The sequence below is a fragment of the Danio aesculapii genome, chromosome 5, assembly GCF_903798145.1.
Source record: "Danio aesculapii chromosome 5, fDanAes4.1, whole genome shotgun sequence".
NCBI lineage: Eukaryota > Metazoa > Chordata > Actinopteri > Cypriniformes > Danionidae > Danio > Danio aesculapii.
The window spans coordinates 27,584,890-27,608,222 of NC_079439.1; the positions used below are offsets into that span (position 1 = coordinate 27,584,890).

Below are 23,333 nucleotides of genomic sequence, written 5' to 3' on the forward strand. Positions count from 1 at the left end.
TTGCACAAAAAATGAAGGGTTTTTTCTCTGAAGAAGTTGTTACTCCACCCTGTTTAGATCGTCATTTTGAGTGTTTTATGTTCTAACTAACGTGATTCAAATGATGGATCTGCGACAAAGCAGCTACAGTTTTGGGAAACATTTGTTACTACATCGTTCATTTCCCAAACGATGCATCGTACTGTGATAGTTCAGCTGTGAGTTATGCCATTGTTTGGGAAACGCTTATTCAAATGAATCACAAGGAAATTACACCATAGTTTACTTTAGTCAAACCAAACCTGCCAAATGTTAAAAAAAACGTCTAGCCAATGCACTCCTCTGGGTTAAGCAGAGCAAATGATAATGAAGGGTGGTGTTATTTCATAAAGAAGATGAGGAGGAGACAAAAGCAATACTGTAAAAACGTCCAACTCATTAAGACCTACCATGCATGCATTTAGACCCAGGAGTCAACAGGCTGAGGTTTAACATCACAAGCATCCACCAGACTGACAGTCGGCCTGTTGCTCCTGATATAGTGTTTCCTATTTGTGTCATTCTGCAGAGGGGTTCAAATCAGCAAAACCAAGAGTTCAAACACACAGAGAAAGCCAGAGTTAGTCCTCGCAACAGAGAAGCTCAAGGGGGAAAAGAAACAGTTAGAATAGAAGAGAAAGTTCATTTAAGTGAACAGAACACATGCAGAAACATTTCAAAAACAACAAAACTTTAGTCAGGTTTATACTTAAAGGGATTGTTCACCCAAAAATAAACATTCTGTCACCATTTACTCACGCTTTAGTAGTTCTGATTGAGTTTTTTTCTTCTATTTTGAAAGGTTTTGGAAACCAGTAACCATTGATTTCCATAGTAGTTGTTATTCCTATGCTATGGATGTCAACATTCTTCTAAATATCTTCTTTTGTGTTTCTTGTGGGGAAAAAATGACTGCACAATATTGGAAAAAACTGACATTGTGATTTTTGTATTTTCTGCAATATATAGAGTATTGTGATATAAATACAACTTATTAATAATTTAAAAAAACATACAGTGCTCAGCATAATTAAGTAAACTCCATTTTGAAAATGAATATTTTTATCTATTTCTCAGTGAACATAGGCAATGTTTTTTGGTGCATTTAAACCAGAGGTGCCCAAAGTAGGGCCTGCGGGTCAAAGTGGGCCCATGGTAACCTTTGGTTTGGCCCACCATCCCATCTGAAAAGAGTGGGAAAATGATGGGGAGTTGGTTGGGGGCGAATTTCAAATTTAATGTAAACTTTTGTTTCATGGTTTATTTGAGGAGCTACAAAAAAGCCAACTAGAATTAACTATTTCATTTAAATATGGTAAATGAATCAGATTTTTGAAATGTAAATACTGTCACTTGACAGATGGACAAGACATCAGCTAGCAAATCAAGGCAAACGCAAGAGCAGCTTGACTAGTGTATTCCATTGTGTTATAAATGGGATTGTTTATGTTTTTACTATAATAAGTTCATTATAAAACGTAAAAAACTATACTGCATTTAATATGTTTTTAAGCAACGTTTTTTAGTTATTTTTAAATCATACTCAAATAAAGCAGGAATTACCCATGGCAAATTTAATGTAATGTGGTTTGGTATTCTTTAACTTTGGCCCACAGCCCTCAATCAAGTTAAATTTTTGGCTCTTTATAAGAAAAATGTTTGAGCATCACTGATTTAAACAAAACTGATTTTTTAAACAGATATATTTATTAAAATAATATTTTAGTCACCAAACATATTTAGAAATTGAAAGACAATACAAATAAATGAAAGCAAAAAAAATTACAACCTACAAAATTTCAACAATCTTTTTCAATTTATTTGTTTCTCTTGATTTTTCCTCCTTTTTAAATTTGTATTTAGTATTTTTCTATACCATAAATTTGGCTGTACTAGTTTTTGGTCCGTTATAGTAAGTTATTTTGTAAGATAAGCTCCAGATTTGGCTTCAGTACTGATAATGTATATGGACAAATATAATATTGTATAGCTTCCTATTAAAATATGAATTTAAAAGTTTCTACTAAAAGTTTAAACTATATTAATCGAATATCCTCATTTGGAAAGAATTGATTATTTTAGAGGATGATTTTGTAAGTAAGTGCATCTGCATAAAATATAATAAACAATCCCTAAGCAAAGATAAATAGAATTAAAAAAAGATTCAAATTAAATAAAAAAGTGCTTTACAGTCATCGTTTTCAGGTAAATGATTGAATAATCAAATGTAAAAGAACACTACAGTCTTCAATGTATCAATAAATAAATACAATGAATCATTGTTAAAGCTATTATGACTAAACTTTGCTATGACTCCACAAATGATGTGTTCTGAACTGTCAATCATAATCCAGACTCCTTACAGATCCTGTAATGTGACTATGGACCCTTTTCAGAAGACGTGTTTAATGGTCATCCTTATCTCATTTTAATCCTATAATTTAAAAAAACACGTCTAAATATTTATATGCATTTATGTATGTATTATATCATCTTTGCGTAAAATTACTAAAAAAAAAACGAATAACCGCTTAAGCGAGATGTTTCTAATGCAGCGTTTATATGGCTGAGAGTAAATTTGATGTTATTCTCTCCTCTGGCTGCCGTCATCAGTCTTACACTATTTTTTTCCTTTTTCTAAAAGTCTTGATAACACCATCATGGCATTTTCTTTTACTATTTCAGCAAATTGGATTTTTAAAAATATTATTTGTTGTACTCGCCCATTCACTGCTCTAAGTTTACTCAACCATAAAGACTTCTGCTGCTGAAAAACCCGAAAATATGAAAAGGGTCTATTACAAATGCACACATTACGATATCGATGCTGAAACAATACATTGTGCAGCCCTACTTGGAACCACTTGAAGGTGAGTAAATGGTGAATATTTAATTGCTTTATTTTTTGGTGACCTATACCTTTAAGCCAACACATGCATGCTGTGCCAATAAGGACCTCTAGAGGGAGCACCTTCATTGTATTAATAGTAAAATAACAATTATATGTTTGTTTTGACAGTCGCAGCAGTAGAAATCTGAATTCGTCATCACTTCTATTAAATCTTTTGGAAAACCTAACAAAGAAATAGTGCAGGCAGCTGCTGAGGGGTACAAAGGCCTGTCGTAATGCTGAGACGGACTACAGATGGTGTGGGAATGTAGCAGTCAATAATACAGTGTCTATGATCAGACTCAACACACTGCAGATCCTGTCGAATGCAGACTCGCAGTAAAGTGAATCAGCCTCCCGCTGGGCTGTGATAACACTACTAATGTGAGATGACTTCATATAAAGTCAAGAGGGAGTAAGAAAACTCAATCTGCTGCTGCAGAGAGGTTTAATGTGCAAGTCGACCTCTTCTGGAGACGCCAGGGCCCAGGCAGTTTACTAAAGGTGAATTTTGTTAAAGAATGTTCATATTTGAAAGCAAAGCACCAAAACAAACACACCAGTAAACCGTTTCTGGGACTGACTCTGACATAATGGTGATTAAAAGCATTATTATTATGTTTTCATTAATGACTTTAAATACAAAGCTGACTTTTAATTATCAACTTAAGTGCAAAATGGGGCTAACAGCAGACTGAATGAGGAGAAGCCAAATTTATCTTCCTAAATACACGGATATGTGACCCTGGACCACAAAACCATATCACACATAACATGCTTAGCATAACACACATAATTAATAAGCTTTCCATTTATGTAAACTTTGTTAAGATGGGATTATATTTGACCGAAATAAAACTATTTGAAATCTGGAATCTGAGGGTGAAAACAAAATCTAAGTACTAAGAAATTTGCCTTTAAAATTGTGCAAATGAAGCTTTTAGCAATGCACATCACAAAAAAAAAAACAAATGTGTTTTGATTTATTTACCAAAATTATTCATGGAGCATAATCTTTACTTAAGGGAAAACTCCACCTTTTTAATTGTTCTTTTTAAAAGTCTCATTTTACAAGCCTCCAGTTAAATGGTTGACCTGATTTCTTGTTTTGGCAGTGTCACTTTTAGCTTAGCTTAGTATAATGAATAAAACTTTGTTAAAAATTTGTTTAAAAAAAGTTTTGATAATTTCCCCTATTTCAGCTTGAGTTTTCTGTATTGACTGTGCAATAAAACACATTTTTTTAGGGGAATATTACTAAGAACTACTCTCATTCTAGTGCAATAGTCAAGAAACTCTGCTGCTGTACCATGGCTGCACCAGGCGGAGTGATATCACTTGAGAACTGGCTCTTTTCAGAGGGCACCTTAAATTAAAACTCTTAATTTGAACAAAATACTAATGGTCAAATTCGATTCAATTCATCATGCTAAGTTAAAAGTTACCCCGCCAAAAGTAATCGGCTGAATGGATTCAAAAATGGTTGAGACTTGTAATATTATTCATTCATTAATTTTCCTTCAGCGTGGTCTCTTATTTATCAGGGGTTGCCACAGTGGAATGAACCACCACTTGTAAAATTACAGCCTTTTTCAAAAAGCGTGGAGTGTTCCTTTAATATTCCAATGATTTTTAGCCTAAAATAAAAATGTATGATTTTAACCCATACAATGTATTTGTCAATTATATTATATTATATTATATTATATTATATTATATTATATTATATTATATTATATTATATTATATTATATTATATTATATTATATTATATTATATTATATTATGTCTGCTGCTTGTAACTGCCAACAAACTGATGTAACAGTGTTACTATGTTCATGGCTTGTTTTTCATAAGTTCATATGAGCAGTCACTGTAGTAAAAGAGGAGAAATAGTTCCTACGCGCCATAGTGCAGTTGTACTGAATAAAAATCAATTTGGCTCCTGTTGTCAACACAAATCTCTTATGATGCACCTTCAAGTAGACTGGGAGATTTAAGATTTGATTACAGAAGACTTATGTTACAAAAAAAAAACAACATATTTATCATTGCTATGGTTCCACGGTGTTCTAGTAAGACTTTGATTTTGTCTCCATCACAAATTTCCTGTTAACCTGTCTTTTCCCCGTCTGAAAAGTTGCAGTGTTGGAGCCTGGAGCAGCTAATGAGACAGAGGGGTTATTACAGCAGCACAGACAGCAGTCACGCTGAGTGCCTTCTCCTATTAAACAGATGTACAAACGTGTCTCACTCCTGACACTTCAGCTCTGACCTTTAACGGCTCCCGCTCCTGCAGATCCGACGAGATGTCACTGCTTTTGTACTTGGAGTCTTTGTCTCGCTGGTCAATCGTGGAATAGCCATCTAATGAGAGGGAAAGAAAGCAGTGAGGCTCTGTTATTCGTGATCGCTGTGTGTCGGCACCCTCAGCACGACTCTTCAAACAGCAGCGACAGATCCCTCAACCTTCAGCTGAGAGCGTCCCGTACGTGCTGCGTTCACAGATGTTCTCGCGCTCGCCTGATGTGTGCGATTACTGTGTGTTCGTGTGCATGCAGGCGGTGTGTGTTAGCGCTCTCCCACAGGCGGCACTTTTCATCACTTCCTTCTACCCACTCAAGCAGCGCCCTGTCTTCAGCCTCTGTCCAATTATTGTCAGTCAGGCTTGGCGAGGACGCTGCTTCAGTGGAGAAGATCAGAGAGAGACGATGCTGTAATGAAGAGGTGGTGAAAAAGCAGTGGTGCTTCTGTTTAAATTTCCACTGGCCCATAACACAACAACACTACAAACATCTTATTAAAAGAGGGGTTTCGCAGACAGCGTTGGGGATGAATGCAACTCTTTAGGGGAAAAAGGAGACGCAGTTAGATCTGAATTACTAAATGCAACACTGATTGTGGGAAATTTTAGAAGTGGCGAATTAGACGGATTATGGTTTTGCGTTCTCACAAAACCACATTAGTTTTTGTTCTTTGAGGGCATGCCGACGTTGTCTTACCTGGACCGAGTTCGTCCATTGGTATCATATCCCCACCGCTACACCCTCGGTGGCCTGCAAAGCATTTTACAGGCTGCATTTTTCATGGGACTAAGACTTACTGTATGTTCATTTTTCCATATTAAATTTTATTGTTATTATTAAATAGAAATTATCATCATACATAATAGTATTAAATTATATTTTCTTCTTTTGCATGATCCAGATTCTTTTCTTTAATTTTTTATGTAATCTGATTTACCGGTTACAAGGGTGTAGATTTGTTTTTGATATTGGTGGGGACCTAATCTGACACCAACCCCCCCAATTGTAAAATTTAAATGTAACTTTACATTTAAAATTAAAGGAATGTCTGATAAAAAGGTGGTTTAATAAAGACGTCCGTTTACTGAGGGCTAATTTGAGCATAATCACTTAATATACACTTATAATATTGCCATTTATGCACTTTAAGGTAAAAGATGACTTTACATGTCCATGTTCTTTTGCTTCTTTGAGTGTGCAAATCGAACAGCGCGTTCTAGGGGAGAGCAGGGCACAAAGTAACACTTTTTGGTTTTGACCAAATAATGAACAAAGTAATGGGGTTAGACACACCATTTTTTTTAACCAGCAACACACAAGCCTCTCCTGAAAAAAGTATTGCATGCAAAACTGTTGCAAACTATTTATTTGTGTTGAATTTAAACAAACAAATTAAATTTAACAATGTTCAACTTAATTTGTTTGTTTAAATTCAGCTTAAATAAATTGTTTACAACCACTTAACGTAAAAAAATTGAGTAAATCCAAGGAATCATCTTTGAATAATTTTTTTCAGTGTACAAATGCGCACTGAAAGTATGACCGCCGGATCTATGGTTTCTGTGCAGAACTGCCAAAAGTGCCAGGGGTAAAAATGTTGCTATTTACCCCACCTGCGGGGCAAGTTGTAACAGTCAGAGGGTTAGTTGTAACACATGCTTATAAAGTCAGATTTCACACAATTAATTTAAATTCAGTTACTTTTATTTTATTTTACATAGCACAGCATGTGGATAAACACATTTGGATTTATTTGCATTATTATCTATTATTATACAATATTATTATTATATTATTATATTATTATTATACAATATTTATATTATTGTTTGCTTTATTAGCAATAAAATATATATTTTTTTCTATTAAAAACATTTTTATATAAAAAGTTCTCAACATTACACTCAAAATTCAAAAATTATTTTGTTAGTTTAATTGGTGTCCAACAGTGTGTGGCTTATTTGTAACATCCTGTAACAACTAACCCCGCTGTGTCGTGTTTTTCCCAAAACTGGCTAGCCATCACTGTGTGTTTTTTACATCTTTCAAAATGGTTCCATCTTTTAGCCTAGAAGACGGTAATCACAACAATATAAGATTTTACGTACATACTTTCACAGATTTTTTAAATAAAAAAAATACAGAGTATAATAAAAATACTTTTATGCTGCAAAAATGATTTCTTCTGTGTTTCTCATCCAATTTCGCAGAACTTTTACAAAAATTGGCAGGAAGATGTCTGCCGACACTGTGGTGAAAACCTCTTAAGCATGCCATGGTTAACCCTAAGCAAATACTTTAAAACTCTGTGTTACATTTTACCCTGCGTTATTTTGTGCCTCACGCTCTCCTATTTCGCACTTAAAAAATTTTAATAAATAAATCAAATACAATGAGTAATGAAAACAACATTAATTCAAGCAATTGTTAGCAATCTAAATTGTTGTTTTTCATAATCGTCGTGGAGGCCAAAATCTAAACAGTTTTTTTAATTAATTGGTTACTATTATGGTGGACTTGTAGCGAACTTGACTTCAAGTGATTGACAATTTCCTTTGAAATGTAGCTGCTTATGTCCATGTCTCACCTGAGTCTTGCACAGTAAGCCTGACTGGAAAATTTCCACAAAGCATTATTTTGTCTTGGAGGCGATTAAATTATTGGTGGGGGACATTTTAATAATCAGTGGATATTGGTAGGGATACGTCCCCTTCGTCAATGGTAATTCTACACCCTTGAGCGGTTGGTTTATCAGCACAACTCCATATGAAACGCTGCTAATTGCGTCAACAAAAATAAGAGTGAAAAATGTTCGAGGACAACTGTTTTCCAACACCAAAGAACCCTTCACACTGGGAATGATAACTATAAATATAAAGGTAACTCTTTGTGTCCACACCAGCAAACAATAACGATCTGTTTATTTATTTTTAGATTATGCTTTTCTTTCTGCATTACCCCCGTTGGAACCAGCAGGTGTCCTCGGTGTGCTAGATTTCCAGTGCATCTGACCAGTGAATTCAGCTCATCTAATCAAACAGTGAATTTAGAGATCGCAGTCAGAATAGGGGAATGAAAACAACACAAACTATTTTCCCCCAGCATTTTCAGAGGCAACACAAAAATGTCGAAACTATACTGGCTACCTTAGTACTTATTTTTTTAATTACATTTTTAAATTTTCAGAATGATCATCATTCCCTCCCATGGTACAACTAAAGTTTTTAAAAGTTTAAGCATTAAGCTAAACATTAAGCATTGAGCTTCTCAACTATGCCTTCTGTAGTTTTAAATTACTCAAATTCTTTCTATTTCAATGTTACGCGACTGGCTGTCAGTGTTTTATCATTTATTAGCAGAGAAAAAAATAAATTATGAAAGTCATGCCAATTATATTACTTAACGATATAATTATCATGATAGCTACTAACAGTAACTACATCTGCATGAAAAATCATTGACAAAAAAAACTATGTAAATACTAAAAACCAAAAAAAAAAAAAATAATTTTTGTTATAATCCGCTGGACTGCTCTATTGCACTGTTCATACATTAGATGAGCGGATCAGAGCATGCACATTTTATAGTTACAGTTACGTTTCTAGCACAATAGCATATTTTTCATACTTATTTTTGTTGATGAACACTGCTGTGAATCTTTAATACTGATAAATCAGCTGAAGTGACAATTAGAGGAGACACAAAGTGAGAACAGCAGCAATGTAACTGAACAGTGACCATCCACTTTCATAAAGCATATAAACAACAATAAGTCACTATATTAACTATAATATTTTGACAGTCAGTAACAAGGTAGTGGCTTGCACAGGCTACCTATATGTAAGAAATCAAATCAAATGTGCCCACCAGCAAACACAACGAAACTATGGAAATAGAAAAGAAAAGAAAAGAAAAATGTTTAATGAATTTATATTGATAACATATTTGTTGTCAATGTAATGTATAGATTTTTTGAGAGTTTATGACTCTTTAAACGTTTGCTGATGAAACATGTTTTTATGCATCTGGTAAGAACTATGTGGAAGTTGAAGAAATTCAGAAAGCCGTCAGCTCTAAATATTTATATAAACAACTTCTTTTATTCTTTAAATTGAAAACACCTATAATGGAATCTTTAAACATCAGAATCAAAAGTGAGGTGAGTTTTTGAGGATCTGGGGACAAATATTTAGAGTGATAAATAAATAGAAAATTAATTTAAGGGGAAAATATCACATATATGCTGATTTATACAACAGTTCAGTTTGGTTCTTACTCCTACAGCCTTCCCTACCCTTTTGTATTACTCCGCCCACATACATAGTGACAGCAGATCAATAAACTCACTACAGTTTGACAAATATTGCAGTAATATTACAAATAATTACAGAAATCTGGTAGTATTTGCCATGCTTTAGCTTTTTCGCGGGTTAATTATTGTGATATCCCAATTGCAACAGAGAAATACTGGGAAATATCTCTGTAGACTGATGGCATTTCATGCTGTTCAGCATTATAATCTTAAAATGTCAGCAAAATCACCTGTTTTGTCACCACTTTAGACATTATGCTAGAGAATCGTTCAAACACTAGCTCTAGTGACGTTTGAGAGGTAGCAATGGTTTCTGCTGTTCTGACGTCAGCTGCAGATGTGAATCAATGGCTGAAGTAGTTCCTCATACAAAAGGATTTTGAGATTCTCCATGTTTAATTTTCTTTTTTTTATACACGATTATGTCGTTGAACTGTTGTATAAATGCAATATCACATGAGTAGCAGTGTCATGTGAGTGTATATCATCACTGGTAGGACACTAAGGCACTTGGCCTGTGGCCTCGAGCCAACACACACCTCCCACCAGTGCTGATATACAGCCATATCGCACTGCTACTCGTGTGATATTGCTCATTTATGTAAGAGCTGATATACAACATTAATACAAAGATCTCTGTACAAGAAACCTTTTTTACAAAACAAATATTTTTTTTACTGTGGTTTTACTAAAGAGATGACTGATGTACTTGCATGAAGAACAAAAAATGACAAGGCTTAATGTCAAGTCCTGCATTATCTTAAATCAACAGTTTCATATTTATTGCTGTTGTTGATCACTTGCAATGGTTCATGGATGAGGAATTCATTTCAGAGCTGAAACAGTTTTAATGCCTGATTTTTTTTTTCAGCTATGGAAAAAAATGAACGAGAGCGTTACTTCGGAACAAAAGCTGTTGAATAGGTGGGCGGTCACTGTTTTGTTTTTATATTCTCCACATTAAGGCAAGCAGGGAATGGTGTGGGACTAATGGATATGATCTAATGTATCAATGTCATGCGCATCCATGCTAACAGCGGTAATAAAATCAGAAAAATGCCAAAGCTGTCATGCTAACTCCTCTCTCAATGAGATGTGCTCGGGTGGACGGATGATACTCTTTATTGCAGCACTGCAGTAATTTACCATCATTTTACTTCAGAGTGAATGAATAATGAGCTCCTATGCCGAGGCCCATTAATCTGCTGTCTGATCCTCATAAATCATTCTGTATCATATGAAGCGCTCAAATGACCGATTAAAGCACAAGAGATGCGGCAGCTGCACACACCAGCTGAGCGGCGGGGGTGAAAGATCAAGCATTCTGCTATGTGGTAAAACACAGAAAGTATTGGTGCTCAGAAGACATGTTCGCTCATGTGCACCTGAACCTCCAGCACTCCCCTGAGCACCCGGATTTGCAGCTATCAGGGCCTAGTGTGTTAAGTCTCTGTTTGGGGTCTTACGCTAACCTTGGCTCTTCTCCATCAAGGGAAGTGTGGTGTCATCATAGCCAGGTTTGCAGCTCTTGGATCCTTTGGGAGTTCCAGCTGCTATCGGCTAAAGAGAAATGACAGAAGAATGGCTCAGAAACAAGGCAGAGTGACAAACATTCAACAAAAAAATGAAAAGAAAACAAATATTTGGATTCTGAGAGACTGGGTCCTACTTTTTATGGAATATGTATCATACCTTGTATGACATAACATATAAATATGTAAGACATATTATAAGACAAATCTTGTAGGTATATAGGGGAGTGTAGTATCATATTTATCATTGACAGTGATATTCTAATTTAATGGTTAACCATTATCTGACACTAAGTCCATCACTTATTTTGCATTCACTGCATGATGAAGCCTATTAGATTGCAATTTTCTATTATTTAAGTTAGGACATAAATAAATAAATAAATAAATAAATAAACAAAACTGATCATTTGAGTGTGATTACAAACATCGGTAACACTTTATAAAAAACTACATACTATGAATCATTTATTAAGCATTAGCAAATAGGTAATTCATAATCTGTTAAGTATTAACTCTACATTAACAGATGTTAGGAAGCAGTTTATAAATACAGCAACAAATGCTGTATTCTTGACTTATAATCACATGTAATGCACTTAATGATTGTTTTTCATTCTTTGTTATTTATAATTTTTTTCGTTTCTAAATTAAGGATCGCATTATTTACAAACCATTTCAAGAGTTCGCCCTTAGCTGATGATTGATTATAAAGCATGTTTGGCATGCTGTCCCAGGAGAGAGCCCTGAGGTCGTGAGATCCTCGATATAATTTTACTTATTGACTGTACTATAAATAAACTGAAATCTTTTTATTTTCATTATAAAATTATTTTCCTGCAAATTAGGCACAATCATTTCTTTTCTCAAAATATTAGCAAAAACAAACAAACATGTAACATGAAAACATATAAGACACTTAAACTGAAAAAGTTTGCGGAAAAATACTGCTCATATTTTTTTGAGCTAAATCTTACCCATACCCTTCATAAATTTGCACTTTAATACTTAAAGGGATTGTTCACCCAAAAATGAAAACTCTTTACTCACCCTTCACTTGTTCCAAACCGGTTTGATTTTCTTTCTTCTGCTGAACACAAAAGAAGATATTTTGAAGAAAGCTGAAATCCTGTAACCATCAACTTCCATAGAATTAGCTTTTCCTACAATGAAAGTCAATGGTTACAGGTTTTCAGCATTTTTCAAAGTATCTTTTTGTGCTCAACAGAAGAAAGAAACTTTATAATCACTTGAGATGGAGTAAATAGTGTGTAAATGTTCATTTTTGGGTGAACTACAGTGTCCCTTTAACCATTTTATATTTAAACAAGTGAGAAATCACAGCATTTGTTGTATATCTATGCTGAATTATGAATTTATAGCTACTGGCATATTTGTGGAATATGGAGAATGCATGTTGGAAATGTGTAATAAAAGTGGAGCACCAGACTTCTGAGTTTTTCCTGATTTTTGTTCTATGATTCTACACTGTAAAACATTATATCATCAATTAGCCCTGACAACATATGTTTTTAGGTCATTGTAACTTATTAAACTATGTTAATCATCTTCTAACTTAAGTTTTAAGTCAGTTTTAAGTCAGTTCAACATAATATATGTTCAATGGACTCATAAGGTTAATTTAATTCATCTTAAAAATTTAAGGCAACCAGGATTTTTTTATTTTTCCAGTGTACCTGGAAGTGTGTTTTATTCCAGCCATCCTTGGTTAGGGCGTTCCTCAATTCCTTATAGCTCCAAACCGTCTGCAGAACATGGGAAGCAGCTTTGGTCTCCCTCGCTGACTGGCTACAATGCATAAACACACACACACACAGAGTTAGAAGGGATCCAGAGCCCGCTGGAATAACTCTCACATTCAAAGTCATCCAGTCACCACGGCTCCAATCTCCAACCCCTGTGGCCACAGATTCCTCTCTTTTCACTTCGTTAGCTTTTCCTGTGATCCTCACTTAATTACCAGGAGCCTGAGACTTCAAAGCCGCATCTCCAGAGTCAGAAAGAGATAGAGAAACGCTCTCCAGTCGCGCGTGTACTCTTTAAAAAGTTAATCTCTCACAATCAATATTTAGTTTTGGGGGTAAAATCGGGCTCGGGCAGAAGCGGCAAGAAATGATGTGAAGTTTTAAATGAGGTCACGTGTGGAGAGGATGGAGGAGGTTTGTTTAACATATGGCTTACTCTCCTGAGGTCTCCTCTCCTGCTTTTGATATCTGCAGCACTACAGCATTTAATATTCAGTTTTGCACACGCATATATTAAAGATGACATGTGTGGTGATAAAAATAAGACACTTCAAAGCGCCGCAACTCTTGTTGGTGTTTTTCTCTGAAAGCCGAGGAGGACTCGGACTAATCGTAAGATTTTTGCACAGATCAAAAACCTGTTGTTGGTGTACACAGCGCACTAAGAGAGCTTTAAGAAGTTATAATTGGTTGAAGTGGAGGTAGAGCACAGGCTTGACATGGTTACACACTTCAGAGTTGGAGTCATCTTGTTTGCAATAGAATGACTTACTCTCGGTATGAGTAGAAATTCTTGCTAATAATATACCCTATCTGACAAGAGTCTTGTAGCCTATCCAAGTTTTAGGAACAACAAATAATAACTTGCCTTCTAGTTGATCATTTGGTATCAGAAGTGGCTTATATGAAAGGCAAAGGCCTCTAGATTATGCTTATTTTATCAAAATGAAACATGATCATGCCTTGATTTTTATTTATTCAATTAGGACAGTCGGGTATGACTTTTTTTTTCTTGTCACTTAATGTAAGTCATGGTGCAGTGGACAAATAATTAATATTGTGTATGAGCTTGGAGGACTGCATCCATACATCTCTGCAATGACTAAAATAACTTATTAATAAAGTCATCTGGAATGGCAAAAAAAGCGTTCTTACAGGACTCCCTGAGGTGATCAAGATTTTTTGGATTCATCTTCAATGCCTCCTTCATCTTACCCGACAAGCTCAATAATGTTCATGACTGGTGACCGGGCTGGCCAACCCTGGAGCAACTTGACCTTCTTGGCTTTCAGGAACTTTGATGTGAAGGCTGAAGTATGAGAAGGAGCGCTGTCCTGCTGAAGAATTTGCCCTCTCCTGTGGTTTGTAATGTAATGGGCACTCAGCAGATCTCTCGGACACTACCGTACTGAATGTAACCCCAAATCATGTTTTTCAACTTCACTGAGTTCTGTGAGAATCTTAGGTTCATGCATGTTCCAATAGGTCTTTTGTAGTATTTGTGATGATTGGGATGCAGTTCAACTAATGATTCATCTGAAAAATCTACCTTCTGACACTTTTTCACATGATCAACTAGAAGTCACAGTTATTATTTGTTGCTCTTATAACTGGGATCGACGACAAGACTTTTGTAAGGTAGTGTAATATTAGAAATGCAAAATTTATATTCATAAGCTATTTTTGTATGTTGCATACATTTTTTAAATAATTTATTATTGTCTTTTTATTTTTTTGAGTCTTTTTTAAACTAATTTATTTTTTGAGCCATTTTATGGGTCAAACGCATTGATTATTCTTTTTTTTTTTTTGCAAAAATCATTAGAATAAAAGTAAATATCATGTACATAAAGACATTTTTTACATTTCTACAGCAAATACAGTTGAAGTCAGAATTATAAGCCCCGCTTAATTTTTTTTTTCCTTTTTAAAATATTTCCCAAATGATGTTTACCAGAGCAAGAAAGTTTTCACAGTATGTCTGATGATATTTTTTCTTCTGGAGAAAGTCTTATTTGTTTTATTTTGGCTAGAATAAAAGCAGTTTTAAATTTTTTTTAAAAACCATTTTAAGGTCAAAATGATTTGCCCCTTTAAGCTATTTATTTTTACAGAACAAACCATCGTTATACAATAACTTGCCTAATTACCCTAACCTGCCTAGTTAACCTAGTTCAGCCTTTAAATGTCAAAGATAAAAGTAGTAAGGTACTAGAAATGAGTTATTAAAATTATTATATTCAGAAATGTGTTGAAACAAATCTTCTTTTAACAGAAATTGGGGAAAAAATAAACAGGAGGGCTAATAACTCAGGGGGCTAATAATTCTGACTTTAACTGTATATCAAGTAATTTTCCTAATATTAATATTTTGATTTCCAGATTTTCATATCTTGCATTTAGGTCAAATGTTGTTCTGTCTTAGCAAAGCATACATCAATGAAAAGATGATTTATTCAGCTTTCAGATGATGTATAACATTACGACAGATTTTGTGGTCACATTTACTATTTTATAAAAAAACTAATATCAAATCATTTAAATGTTTTTTATTTAATCATGATTCCTTAGAATGTAATAAATATAAATATTTTTAATGAGCAGAATTGAGAAATGAGTCCACAGTAATTCACCTAGTCCTGTTGATGGCCACAAGTTTGTCAATGGCTTGAGCAGTAATGAGAGAGCGGGCATTTTCAGAGCTGTCTGTGATGATTTCATGGATGGTGTTGAGGATGGCCACTACTGTATCTTCCTCCAGGTTTTTGGCTGGCCGTTGCTGGCCGCTGGGCAGGTTGCTGACCAAGTCCCTCATAGCGTAACTGCCTGAGGATGCGAATACAACAGAATCTGAGATTGGCCTCAGGAAGAGAGATAATAAAAATCTGTTTACAGCTTGAAATAACACAAATAAACAATATATTTAATATATATATATATATATATATATATATATATATATATATATAAAATAACAATATATTTTTTCATATTTTTCCAAATTTTAAAATAGCAGAGTACACATCACCGCTATAACCAAACAGCATGGAAGAATGATATACAGGTTTTTTTTTCAACTTTTAAAAAAGTGAAAAAGTCAAAAGTGATGTAAATAAAATGCATTAAGGTTTCCACAAAAATAACGAGCAGCATAAATTACATAAAAATTTACTGCTTTTACTAGAGTTTGACTTAATAAATGTAACCTTGGTGAGAACAAAAGTCTTCGAAATAAGTAAATAATAAATATAAATAGAGATTTAAAGGAACAGTTCATCAAATATGAAAAATTACTCACTATTTACTCACCTTCATATCGTTCCAAACCTTTATGATCAAAACACAAAAGAAGATATTTTGAAGAATGTTGAAAATCATTAGTCATTGACATCCATATTAGGAGAAACAAATAATATAAAAAGCCAATGACTCCCGGATTTTAACATTCTTCAAAATATCTTTGTCGTTTCTCAACAGAAAAAAAACCCCAAACACCTTTGGAACAAGTAAAGGGTGAGCAAATGATGACGACATTTTCATTTTTGTGTGAACTCTCTTTAAGGCAGTCATGTGATCTCAAACATTTCAGCCCCAGCCAGGCAAGCATTTCACTTTTTTTCCCCAAACGTTCTACTAATTTCCTTATACACACAACTTAAAAAATAAAGAAAGAAAGAAACACATTTGAGTATGTTCGAGCATCTTGCCTATGAGGTCTTTGTTGCGGCGGTCGATGGACAGGTTCCTCAGAGCGATGGCCACTGCTCGCACCACCTTGTCCGAGTCTGAACGCAAGAGCTCCACCAGGATCGGCAACCCCTTTTCCTTACGCACCGTCGCCCGGATATAGTTTGACCACTGCACAAACGAGAGGAACAGACTATATAAAGCCAGTCATTCAGACATGTGCTCCACTGCAATCATTTCAATAAATCAGGTCAACAGCAAATCTTTCAGAAATGTGCCTGTTAAAGAAAAGGCTCCTTTTTTCTAGGAAAAAGCAATCTAGCAAATACTCATTTGTACCTGTTAGACTTGTGTCCCTGACTTGACTCTCTTGATTCACAAAACATTTCATCCCTCTACTTCTTTAAAACCTCTATTTCTTAACCAGTGTTCCACAGATAGTAATTAAATGGAAAAGTATAGCACCATAACGCAACTAGAACAACAACAGCCAGGCCTGGATTAAGATTTCAGAGCTCCCCCATAGTTATAAATTAAAAATATAAGATTAATATATAACAAATATATATAAAAAAAAATGCATCTATACCATGTCTATATGTTAAGAAATATCTGACCACATTTTTTAAAAATATAAATTAAATAATTCACTTCAAATATATTGAAAGCAAGCTGTCGTTTTCAAAAGATACATGTTTGTACTCAAAGGGTCCATATTGGTACCTCAAAAGTATATATTAGTACCTACAAATTTTTAAAGGAACACTTTTGTACTTTTTAGGTACTTATATGTACCCTTGAGGTATTAATATGGACCTGTAAGGTACAAATTTGTACCTTTTGAAAAGGTACCACCCCAGTGACTGCTCGAGTACCTTTAATATCTGAGAGTGTATGTTTATATTTCTTTGATAAACTTAACTGTTTATGGATGTTTTCTACATTAAAATATCAAAATTTTATGCTAAAAGTATAGGATTTAATTACTAATAAAAAATAATTCAATTGTAAAGTGTAGCCGGATAAGGAAACCACATACAGAAGTGTTTAATACTTGTGCATTATTTAAAAGTGTTCTATGATTGCTTTACAAAATGTGTTTGTACCATACGTGATGTTGTAGTTTCAATCTATGGTTGTTTATAATAATTTTAATCAACTGTATTCAGGGGCGGACTGGCCATCTGGCAGACCGGGCACTTTCCCGGTGGGCCGACGTACTTTTTGGGCCAGGCTGATCATCGTCTTATGATTTGATCGGCCCATAAAAGGCTTAGCAGCCTATCGTTTTTTCTGCCTTATTGATTGACGCTGCTGTGATCTGTGACTCTCTGAAAGTAGATGCTTTTTTTCCCGGACAGACAGACCGGGCCGGCCCATGTGATACTCTGCAGCCCATTGGCTCTTTTCGGTATTGACATTGGGCTGGCCCAATCACAAACTCCTATTTTGGACTCCGTGTGAGCGTGCGTCGTCTGTGTGTATAGAGAGAAGAAACGCAAGGGAGGCGCAGAGAAATCGCGGGAAATACACCGGCGTTTCATTTAGCGATTCTGAAAAGTTCTCTGTTCATTCTAGTACACGGATAAAAACGCAAATCACGTGACCACACACTCTTTGCCCAGAGCTGCAGCCACTAGTTCAGCGGGTGAGCATAAACCCCAGGTGAGAGTATAGTGCATGTCAGACAGTTCATCTGCTGGATGATCTCATCTCACTATAGTTGTTAAACGTGATATTGAATTTATCTTGTTGTCTCTATCTAACAATTATTCTGTCTTTTGAATCACTTGTTCTCAGTTAACTGTTTTGGCTGAGTGCAAAGATAAGCTAATATATTAATTTATGTAACCACATACACTGATTCTGCACATTGACTGATTGCTTACCTTTATCGTTTAAATTTAATGTACGTTATACTGTTATAATGGCCATTATTGGTTATTAAAACTGATATTCTGCAAAAGAGACAGGGTAAAGTTCATTCTTTTCAATGGAAATGAAAGGAGACAGTTATATTTAAGCCCTGTTTTGTTATAAATATGCAGTGAGTATGCAATATGTAGTGAAGATGATGCTCATAAAAATATGCAGCTACACGAGGCTGTTTGGTGTCTGTTAATCATAATATCAAAATGAAACAAATTTGACTTATATTATGTTTTCATTGTTTAGATAGTGAAACAGCTAGCAGGATGAGGTGAAAGAGGTTAAAATGTAACACTGTTCCCTTTGAGGATTTACCCATGCATTAGCAGGCAGTTTTTGTTATGTTTATTATTGAATATAGGCTGAGTGAATAGTGTATTGAATAAGCTAAATTGGCTGTAGTGTATGAGTGTGTGTGAATGAGTGTGTATGGGTGATTTCCAATATTGGGTTGTGGCTGGAAAGGCATCTGCTGCATAAAACATGCTGGAATAGTTGGCAGTTCATTCCACTGTGGCAACCCCTGATAAATAAGGGACTTATGCGAAGAAAAATAAATGAATGAATAGTGTATTTTTTAAAACTCAACAAATATCTTTATGGACAGTATACAGAAATTAAATTAAGATTAAAGTTTGTATTTATTTATTTATTTCATGTATATGGCTTTTGTGTTTTATAGAATATGAGTTGATAAAAATATTGGACGTGCATAGATAGATAGCATTTTGATTGAATTTAGTGGGCCGCTCTGGCCCAAAATGCCAGGGCCGATTTTTTGCCCCAGTCCAGCCCTGACTTTATTATGTGTAACATTCTAATAGTTCATTATTAATGATGGAAAACAACAGCTTCATGAAGTGTAAACATTTTTTGGTGGCAAATACTGTATCCAGGTTTAATGTGTACTAGAAATCACAATTTAATATTAAGCTTTTCCTTAATCCAGCATTTGAAGCACTGGTAAAAATTTATATTAATTATATTATATTAAGTATATTAAGTGCTACTGTCAGGAAAAAAATATTTATAACTAGTACACATATCAATAGTAATGGTCTACAAAGATTGAATATATTTTTAAAGTTGTCCATTTTAAAGAAATATTCTAATAAAACTAATATAAACTTTACAATCATAACACCAATAGGAAATTAAAAATAAGCTATTTTTATACACTGGGTAAAAATTGCAGATACTTCTTTGCATTAAATTTAAATAGTAAATGTTGTTTACATACACATAAATATGTTATTAAATACCCACAAGGGTTCTTATGAGGGAAAAAGAAGAATGAATTTAACAGAGAGTAGATTTTAACTGGGTTAATGACCGGTTGCATCAAAACATGTTGCCTTCCCCCTTATAACTTGTCCTTGTTTTCAAAAGTTTATCTTTAAAAATGTTCTCTATGTCAATCAGATATTGATATGTGTAGATGTCATGAATGGTACCCATTAACATATGAAAACCATGGAGGTCAATGGCTACATTGTAAATGAAGACAGAATTTGTATGTTTGGGTGAACTATTCCTTTAACGTGCGGATTTCTCAATATGTGTCCCTGAGATAGTAATTAAGTGGTAGCAATACCACATCATGGCCACTAGGAGATGGTAGTGAGCCTAGAAACACATTAGTAAAAAACAAGGGAGATACTTTATGAATAAATATAGGCTCTCAAATCCTCTTCTAGACCACAGACATGACAGGACAGGTCGTGTGTCGGCAGGAGTAGAGACGAAGCCGTTCTGAAGCACTGAAACCACACAGAGACGCTGTGAGCTTCTGCATGGCTGCCCTTCAGGTCTGACATGGAGAGGGAAGCGGGTCGGGGCAGTGTGCTTTAATGGGATTTACTCATGCAGCAGGTGCATGTTTATTAGGGGCATTTCCTCTTGTTTTCTGAGAGGAAAAAGCTCCACACGTGACACACTGTGGTCTAGACGTGTCATGCTCATAATTAAGTATTGATTAGGAATGTGTTCAAGGCGCACTTCACTGTAAGCAGACAGAAACAAAACAATTCAAACGAAGGGTTATGGATTTGTCCTCCAGAAGGCCATGTAGAGTCCAGTGGGTGTTGAAAAGCTTGTTTTGATTTGTGATGTTTTGTCTTGAGTTTTCCTGACTGGTTATTTAACTTCATTTGTTGTTTTGATTAGTAATTTGAAAGAATAATGAATTAACAATGCTTGGAAAGAAATTGCTTTTGCCCAAATCTGGACCATTTAAGATTTTAGTACAACGGTAATAAATCAGAAACACATTTAAATTAATTATACATTTAATATTCACAAAAAAAAATCACTTTACATTACAATTTATATATTTAATTTATATTGCTATATTAGTTAATAAAACAAATTTATACACTGTTAAACTCAACAGTCAACTTTATCAAATGAAATAAGTGTAGTTAACTCAAAATTTACTGAAAGTTAATTCTACTCATTTGAAAAGAGTTTTAAACTCAGTGTTGAAGGTAAATAGAAAAAAGTGTTGCATGCAAAACAATTTATTTGTGTTGAATTTAAACAAACAAATTAAATTTAATACTGCTCAACTTAATTTGGTTGTTTAAATTCAGCCCAAATAAATTGTTTACAACCACTTAACGTAAAAAAATTGAGTAAATCCAAGGAATCATCTTTGAATAATTTTTTTCAGTGTAATAAGTTAATCAAATACCTCATTACTTCAGCTTAAATGGAGTAAGTTCACAGTACTCATATAGATTAGTTTTTTAACTTTTAAAAACGGTTTGTTGCAATCAGTTTCCTCAAACGGTTTGAGTTGCCTTAACTTATTTGGTTTTACAGTACTCAGTTAGTTTGAGATCTCTTCATTTATTGGGTTTTACTGTGCTCAAATTACTTCATTAACTCAAATGGATTAAGTTCACAGTACTCGTTAGGATAAGTTTTTGAACTTAAATGGTTTGTTGCAATATGTTTCTCAAATGGTTTGAGCTACCTTAACTTTTTGGGTTTCACAGTGTATAAATATTTAATAAAACTAATAAAAGTCAAAACTGACAAAAAAAAAACGACTAAAATGTGAAAATGAAAGCATTAAAATAATTACTTGAACACTGAAATATCACTTGTTTGATGGTCAGTAAAATAAAAAATAAAAAATCATTTGGAAACACTTTTCTTGAAGGGAGTGTTCATACGACTGTATGCCTTTAAATTCATGACATGTCATGAATAAGAATGAAATTTCATACATTCTTATGAAAACTGTTATTAAGTGTCATTTGCTCAGTTATAACATTTTAAATGATTTATTATTACAATTCAACAACAAATACATCAAAGCCAGTCTTTATATGTCCTTATCAACCAGTCCTTATCTGTCTTTATTGTCTTTATTGTCAATTATTACCTTGACATTATTAAGACAACATAACTTGTCATAAATCTGTCATAAACATGATTATTATGAGGCCATTAAAATAAATATTTTTCTGATCCCTTTTTCAGTGGATCAAACTATATTTCAGTGGATCGAAATATATTAAAATGTCTGATTAAAAGTGTCATTACTCTGTCAAATGATTTTTAGGAGCATCATTAATATTTAATGACATTTTAGTGACCTGTAGTTGAGGTCAAAAAATATGAATTATGCTGTTGTAAAATTCATTACATAATTAGGTATTTAGGTTTTATATTTTATCATAAAGTACCCTCTGCTTAAGATGAAGAAAACACCATTGAGAATCAGAGCAAATAAATGTCATAAAAACTAACCCTGATATGGAATTGGATCAAGAATCGATTTCTGATTTAATTGGGATATGTGCAGGACTGTTATGAGAACACACTTACTGTCCACTGTCCAGCGCTGAGGTTCTGCAGAGCACCGGCTGCTGCTTCTAGCGTGTTGTAGTTCTGGCTCTCAGTCAGCAGGGACAGGTAGAGTCGAACCACCTCCGGCTGATACAGTAACTCGAAACCTGCACAAATACACACAAAACACCTCTAAACACAGTCCGGCACAGACACAAACACACAGATTAGCTCGGGAGCGGTAAACATTGATTGTGTTTCCTCCTGTCGGTGTTGTGATGCACCTGGCGAAATGAAAAGTGGACAAAATAACAGGGTAGGACAATGCGTGATTATCACCCCAAAGAAATAGAGACAGAAAATCAAAGACACTCCACTTTCACAGATATATTGAGCAGCTCGAAAGACAAGCTGCCTAAAAAAATCCAATAGTCTGATGGACGCTTGGCTTCTTGATAGCAGCAGCCCTGATATCAGTCAGCGTAATCAGGAAGTCTTTATTAAACATGAATTGAGGTCTGAAATCCAAAAGAAGAAGCTCCCCTTCACTGATTCAGGGTCAGTTGGCTCTAACGCAAAAAACAAAGAAATTTTGAGGATACCCAGTTAGTTTGGAGACGGTAGCAGTGATAGCAGGGAGTGGATAATTAGCTTCCTCCAGTCTAAATGTTAAATGACGCCGGTGGGCCTGTGAATCACTGTGCTGCTGCAGCTAGAAAGTGACTGTTCTGTCTGTGTGTGTGTGTGTGTGTGTGTATATGTTAGTGTGTGGGTTAGTGTGTGAGTGCTCTTGTTTAATATGCTTTGTGAAGACCAAATGTCCTTGCAAGGTTGGTAAGACCTGAGCTATTTGACATTGTGAGGACAGGTCAGTAGTAAACACATAAATTATATTACTAAAAAAAATTATATGTAGCCCTAAAAATATAATATGGCTCTCTGTATTGCATAAAAAGATCTAGTAATAATTTAGATTTTTAACAAACATGAACCAAGAATTAGAACATCTACTTTCTTGTATTCCAGTTGTTTTTGGAAAAAAACAAGCTCAAAACAATACCACAATGGTTTATAGTAATAAATAAACAAACTGCA

General features: G+C 34.5%; 1 protein-coding gene across 5 annotated transcripts in view; it reads right to left on the bottom strand.

Annotated features, from left to right (window-relative positions):
• The window catches only part of arvcfb (ARVCF delta catenin family member b), a 430,881-nt gene that overhangs the window by 5,995 nt on the left and 401,553 nt on the right, over positions 1-23,333 (bottom strand). For all 5 annotated transcript variants that reach the window (XM_056457809.1, XM_056457811.1, XM_056457810.1 and 2 more), the window contains 8 exons: positions 22,278-22,405; positions 16,532-16,682; positions 15,458-15,650; positions 12,756-12,867; positions 10,999-11,086; positions 5,911-5,964; positions 5,184-5,275; positions 429-541 (listed from right to left, as the gene is read on the bottom strand). In XM_056457809.1, coding sequence (XP_056313784.1) covers positions 440-541; positions 5,184-5,275; positions 5,911-5,964; positions 10,999-11,086; positions 12,756-12,867; positions 15,458-15,650; positions 16,532-16,682; positions 22,278-22,405 — 920 coding nt within the window. In that variant the 3' untranslated portion in view covers positions 429-439. The remainder of the gene's footprint in view (positions 1-428; positions 542-5,183; positions 5,276-5,910; positions 5,965-10,998; positions 11,087-12,755; positions 12,868-15,457; positions 15,651-16,531; positions 16,683-22,277; positions 22,406-23,333) is intronic.